Genomic DNA, 7,037 nt, shown 5'->3' on the forward strand with positions numbered 1-7,037 from the left:
ACATGCTACATCTCTCGGTGTGTTATACTAGCCCTATTAAACATATTTGAATCTGGAATGTCCATATCAGTCTCAGAAACAATCACGGCCACACAAGTCGGCCGCACGATTTAACCATCCTAGACGATCCTCATCAGGAGCATGCTACTACATTAATGACCACCAGCAGGCCTACTTATGCCCTGGTCGGTCGAATACCTATCATGCCTCCCAAACTACCACTGAACACCAGCCTGAAGTTGGATGTCCAGACTGGTATGGAGCAGCTTGGAGGAATCGTACAAACAAAGGCCGCCTATGGCAGTCTCAAGTTCATCACGTCCGTCCAACTTCACCGACGTGGATCAGCCCAAAGCCGGTCGAACAAGCGTCGTGGTGTATACCGGCGGACCTTCTTCCTACATGCATGGACGACTCTTCCTTAACCTGACCAGATTGCAATATACAATTGTCCGAAGTTGTGTCAGCGTGAAGAATTGAGGGTCGCAGGAAATTCCACTAAAGGTCCCAAATTGATCACGACCATCCAATTTCACCGGCATGATTGGATGGCTTAGATCGGACCCATAGCCACCAGGCAGGTATTGGCGCGTTCACCACCGGCCCAACGTGGGCCCCACATGGTCGGCCTCCCCAAAGAAGAAGCGTGGCTTGCCAATTCGTCCAGCCAACGCAGCGTGGACGTGAAACCCTAATTAGGGTTTGCGGCACATCACATGTGTCGCAAATCAGTCTCAACCATCCATCTTTGCAGGTATAGATAGAGGGTGTAGATGTAGATTCAAAGGGCCCAGAGCATGTCAACACAATCACCGTGGGCCCGCCTACATACATGACTAATCGGTCAAAACCAACTATGGTTGGTCGTCTCGATTCGTGCGCCCAAACTAGGCATGGCCGCGCGTTTTCAACTGCAAATCGATCTCGACCACTCAACTTTGCCTGACAAATTGAGTGGCTTAGATCGCATCTTCACGGGACAGTAAGGTACGGACGTGTACACTGCCCTGCCGACTGCACGCCTGACTGATCGGCCAAGACCGACCATGGTTGGCCGTCTCGAAACGCGCACCCGAAGTAGGCACGACGTGCGATCTTCAATTCCTTTGCGACATGGGATTTCTGTCGCAAATCAATCTCAGCCGCTCCTCTTTTCCTGACAAATTGAGTGGCTTAGATCGCATCTTCATGGTACAGTGAGGTACAGACACCTACACCAGCATGCCGTCTAGACGCATGCCCAATCGGCCCTGCCAAAAACGTGTCCCATGCTTGGATTCGACCAAGCTAAAGGTTGGTGTTCGAGCACCTCCTAAACCCTAATCCGACGATCGCAGATGTGGGTCGCAAGCCATCTCGTCCGTCCAACTTCACCAGCTTGGACGGACAACCTAAGAAATGAGTTAGGCGACCAGTGACGCATCACCACGATCACCGTCCACCACTCTTCCACACAAAGTGATCGGTCAAGTCAGGACTTACTTGTACAGCCTCCAAACGATCACTCGAAGATGGTTGGACGTGATGCTATTTTAAGATGCTTAATCCGTGACTTACTCCGTTAAGCCTTAAAACAACGATGCTTCACACATGCTGAATATATTCGATGCATTACCTGCATAAAATACACACGATACTTCACAAGTATCGACTTCATAAATAACTTAGTTATTTAATCCAGCATCACATGCTACTTTTGTGGGTCCCACGATCCACACATTCGAGACATCAAACATGTCACAAACTAGGGGATACTTACTGGGTACTGGTCTGGCGGTTTACAGCGTGCAGCGCACAACGCGCCATCACAAGAACGTGTCAGGAAGACATGGAAGGTTAGTGATGATGGGAGAAGTGGGCAAGACTTTTCGTGTGACACTAACACACGCAACTCCACTACTCCATCACTCCACTTTCTCCACTTCTCATGAGAGACGTGGGTTAGGCTCAATGACTTGTATAAATAGGTTCTCCTCCCTATTTCCAAGACAGAACAAGACAACGAAACATAAACCAAGTGTTGATACAATCGTATCCAAACACCAGAACTGATAGCTTACATTCTGCAAGCCAATCCAGCTTTCTGATACAAGTCATACACAACCAACACCTTCACAATCTCAACATCTTCTTCGCTTCCCTCCCTAAGATCAACCCCATCTCCTTCACTTTGTGACTGAAGCAAGTCTGGAACCGCCATTTCTTGGTTTAGGCCAGAATTGTGCAGATTGATTTCTCGAATCACAAGCACTCCCGTGCAGTGCATTTGTTTAGGGTTTAGATTCATTTCTCATTCACACACCCCAAATTACCAAAACCAGCAGAAATAGTTTTCACCCATAAACAGGCTTTTACCATTAGCCATTTTATAAGTCGTTGAAAGATTAGGAGGTGACTGTAATTCAAAATTTTCTGAAATCCAGTCCCATGCTTTCTTTGCAAAGCTGCATTCATAAAGAATATGAATAAGACTCTCCTCCGCCACATTGCGCAAACAACATATATCGACAACTTTAATCTTGAATCTACTTTTAACTTTGTCAAGAGTGGCACAAGCCTCTCACAACAATTTCCAATTGCGTGCCGCCAAAGATGGATGGACATAACTTCTCCATAAAAGCTTAACTCCACCAATACAAGCATATCTCCTGCGTATCAAAGATTTTGCTGAGATAACGGTGAATGTACCTGACATATTCGGTTTCCACACCCTGTAATCAGCGTCACCAAAAGGAGTAGGAAGAACCTCCGGGTTAATCCCTGCAGCAGTTAAATTTCCCTACAAACATTTGTTAGAATCCAATTACCATGCGATGCACGTGCATGTGCATGGTGCATAAAATTATGCAATATTTTTTTCACATAACTAAACCGAAAGGACATCAAATCTTGCTTCGCAGAAAACTGAGATTTCATAATCATATCCGTACTTATTTTGTAGATCTTTTAGATATCTTTTCACATATTTTACGTCCTTTCCTCGTAGACTTTATATAGGTTTAACTTTAAGCAAACATTTCATTAAAAGCTAAGGGAAGTTATATACAGCAATATCACAACCATTTACAAGAGCTTCTTTTATAGAGAGTTTTAGGCTGTTGTGTTGGGTGTTAGAAGAACAAAAAATACCCCTTTTACATCTTTCCCATCCAACAAGTTTATCTACTTCCTTAAGCAAACTTATATTTACATAAGTTACTTTACTATTTATATAACCCAAAAGAACCTTCACACTTTCTAAAATATTCTTCGTTCTCCATTCGCAACTAGAAGGTTTGTTGTCCAAAAAATTTACTACATTTCTACTATCAATTTGCACCTGTAAGCCGTGCACAATTTGGTTATTTCATGTTAGCTATGTATATATATGATTGTATCGAGTTGTTTTATTTAGTTTGATCACTCCCATTTACTCCAAAGCATTATTATTTTTATGCTCCATATTAGGTGCCAATTACAAAAACAACTTTTTTGATAGGTACACTTTTTCTTTGTGGGTGACGCTAAGGAAATGTGGCCATGTTGGAGTCTAACCTCGATAAATGAATTTTTGGTCCCTACTTGGGCAAAAGGGTCAAATGAATAACCTCGTTAAATATATTAATGAATAAATTTTCTTGAGTCATTTGAGAATAGAAATGAATAGTCATTAACTTTCATATGAAGAATATATATAAATAAACCAAAATAACTCATCCAATCAACAATGTTAATTTTCGGTAATGCGTGCACAATTTCTGGAATATTTTGTTCGTATTGTACTAATTATTATTTTTTTGTAGTTATTGCTTCTTGAAATGCCTTTTTTGATGACACGTATGGTACGACACTATTTATCGTTTGGTTCATGATCATTCTCATCATTTATTTATGATTTGATATATAATTTCTTCACCCGTGGGAGAATCCATAACTACATCATTCTCGTTAGGGACAGTTTAAAAGATGTTTGACATCCGTCACGTTTCTATAGCAAAAGTTAGAAATGACATCAGGTAATTCTTCTTCAAATTGACCAACTTTTGTTTCAGAAACATCAAAATTATATATGTAACTTTTTTTTAAAATACTCTTTAATAAATAAATAATGAATTTTTTTTTTCTGGCCAAATGGGTATTCATTTATCGAGGTTAAACCACAAATTTAGCACAAAAAAAAAAACAAAAATTCGTATATACATGCTCAATACTAGTAAATGTTTATAATCATGCTTCAAAAAAAAAGTAAATGTTTATAACCAGGATAAACGTTAAAGTAGATGGACATGATGAACCTTAAAGCTCAGCTTACATGGATAGGACTATCCGTAGCTTATTACTACATGATGTTGGACGATTTTCAACATTTTTCTTGGATGATGCAAGTATAACAACAATAGCCAGATAGATAAATCAAAATTCATTGTTTACCGCAACTAATGATATGGTAGTCACAAGAAGACAGATATGTACATATAACATTTATTGAAATGCATTTGAAAGAGGCACCAATTATTTATGAGTTACAAGAAAGTGCGATACAAAAAAAAAAAGAAAGAAAGAAAGAAGTGTGATACACAAAACAGTATGTACCAGAGACACTTCTTAACTAAATCTCAATAACATTTTGGTGCTGGTACAGTATTGCTCCTCCAATGTTCTTTTCTTTAGCGAGTTGCTCATGAACATCTTCAATATTGTTATGGTTGACAATAATAATTTGTCCGTCGGAAAGAATCTCCTTCAGGTTAATGACATCAATAAGAGTGGCATGCGTATCGACACTAGTGACCTCGACTACACTATTAGCCTCATTTTCTACAATTTTTTGTGGTTTTGCTCCCTTGTAGATTACGTATAGGATCATCTGACCCATCCCAAAAATGAACCCTAGTATGTTTGGCAGCTATACATAAAAACATCAAAACAAGCACCAGTCAAAATCATTGTGTAGAAAACTAAAGAAAACCCAACTTTTGTTATGAAATTAATTAGCTTACAGCAATGTACATGTCCTTGAGTAGTAAGCCATAAGAAAACCATGCAACAGCACTCAATGTGAGGAAAAGCGACAGATAGAACGGCATAAACTCTACACTTTTTGTCTTTATAACTTTCCGCTGTACGTAAGACAAGAAATTTCAAGTATGATTAGTTAAAAAGTTTTTTACTTTTATTTTCTTGAGACGAACACTTGAAAACTTATTAAATGATTATATATGTGTCTGTTCTCACCATAATGCCTAAAGGAGCGGCAAAAACACATACAGAGAAGCCAACACAAACCCACCCCAGAACTACGACACGGTTTGGCCCTCTCACCAACAAGAGAGTGAGAAGAAGAATCAAACAAAATACACCGACATTCAAGGACAGGAGAAACTTGGTCGTCTGGACCTGTATATGTATGTAAATTCATCATTAACTTGAGTCTTCTATGTTCATTAACTGTGCGTACGTATTTGATACGTGAACATGTAAAAGAACCTACAGTAGTAGTTTAACTAACAGTTAAGCCATATTATTTATTACATACCCTAGCCTTCCTTGCTGCATAAGCCATGTACATGGCGAGGTAGATAGTTTCAATGACGCATCCCACCGAGTTAATGGTGATAAGAAAGGTTGCATCAGATTTGAGGAATGCATAGTATATCCACAACATTGAACTGAATAATGCAACCACATAGGGCAAAGATTGAAACCCTTCAGTTGTTTTTTTCTTGTAAATTCTGTAAAATGTTGGTCTGCAATACAACCAAAAAATATCGCCGGTTAATTATCAAAATTAGTCTTAGATCGATTTATCTCTAATTAAATAATAATTTCTTACAAGTTAGAAAGAAGAACTTACATTGGAGCAAGGTACACCATTAATGAGATGATGTTACCTAAAACATCATTTAGGAAATTAGATTTTTAAAAAAGAAATATGTGTTCGGAAGCTATAAATAAAACTAATCATGCTTCAAAAAAGAAAAAATAAAATAAAATAATAATTAATCATTAACATTTATGTGGCAATGGCAATTATAGTGCGGGGGTCCTCGTATATAAAATTTATTACGTGTGATCCCATTATGTGCATCATGTAAGGGTAAAGGTTCGCCTTATTTTCTTGTTTTGGCAAAACAAATACAAATTAACATATCTTGGTATCTCATTAATACAAAAAACTTAAAAACAAAAATGATCGTAGGAAGAAATTATGATGATGATCAACTTACTGATTAATTGGAGATCGACTCTCTATTGTGTTTTAGTTAAATAATTGTGTTGGACATTTTTGAAATTTTAACTTGAATTTGATTAAACTTAATGAAGAACAGTTTCATAGAAATGAGTCATATAGATATCAAAAATGCATGCATGAAGATGATGATAACAAGAAGAACTAACAATTAAAATGCTCATGAACAACAAATCTAAAGAAAATCGCGTGCATGATATTAATTGAAGACCAAATAAGAGCTAGCTAGATAGGGAGCGAGAGAGAAAGAGGCTAGTGACACTAGCATGGATGATCCATATATACCTAAGAGGCCAAAGGTAAGAACCAAAGGATTCTCAACTGTGAACAGTCCCATAGCTAGCTTCAATAAGAGTGAGATAGAGAAAAAAACTTAGTTATCTCTACCACTAAACTCTCTCAGTACTGAATAATTTAGGTTTTACTTGTATCTCTTGAAGGTTATGGTGATGAAGTTTGCATGTCGAAGTATGAGCTATAAATAGAGCTCGGAAGAAAAGCGGGATGTATACGTAAATCGGGCGTACACATTTTTGTGGGTGTGCATATATAAAACACAAAATTGGTCAAAAAGACCAAAACACAAAATTCCTGGGTGAAATAGATTCTTAGCTTTTGATACTGTTTATATAGCCAAACATCAGAAATATACTATTTATATAGCCAATTTGGATATTTGGCCCAGGAAAATTAAAATAAAAAAATATGTCTTACCTAAAATACCCCTAACCTTCTAAACTCTTCTTTTCAAAGAGAATTTATTTCTCTTTTCAAAACCTCCCCGTCCCGGCAGAGCTCGTTTATTCCT

General features: G+C 38.2%; 1 protein-coding gene across 1 annotated transcript; it reads right to left on the reverse strand.

Annotated features, from left to right (window-relative positions):
• Positions 1-4,521: 4,521 nt before the first annotated feature.
• Positions 4,522-6,661, reverse strand: LOC113293607 (bidirectional sugar transporter SWEET14-like). The gene is made up of 6 exons (XM_026542195.1): positions 6,515-6,661; positions 5,834-5,870; positions 5,516-5,726; positions 5,215-5,376; positions 4,980-5,099; positions 4,522-4,885 (listed from the first exon to the last, which is right to left on the reverse strand). Exons 1-6 carry the CDS (start codon positions 6,564-6,566, stop codon positions 4,589-4,591), a joined length of 879 nt encoding a protein of 292 aa, XP_026397980.1. The 5' UTR covers positions 6,567-6,661; the 3' UTR covers positions 4,522-4,588.
• Between the last annotated feature and the right edge of the window lie 376 nt (positions 6,662-7,037).

The sequence above is a fragment of the Papaver somniferum genome, chromosome 7 (genome assembly GCF_003573695.1).
Source record: "Papaver somniferum cultivar HN1 chromosome 7, ASM357369v1, whole genome shotgun sequence".
NCBI classification, from domain to species: domain Eukaryota; kingdom Viridiplantae; phylum Streptophyta; class Magnoliopsida; order Ranunculales; family Papaveraceae; genus Papaver; species Papaver somniferum.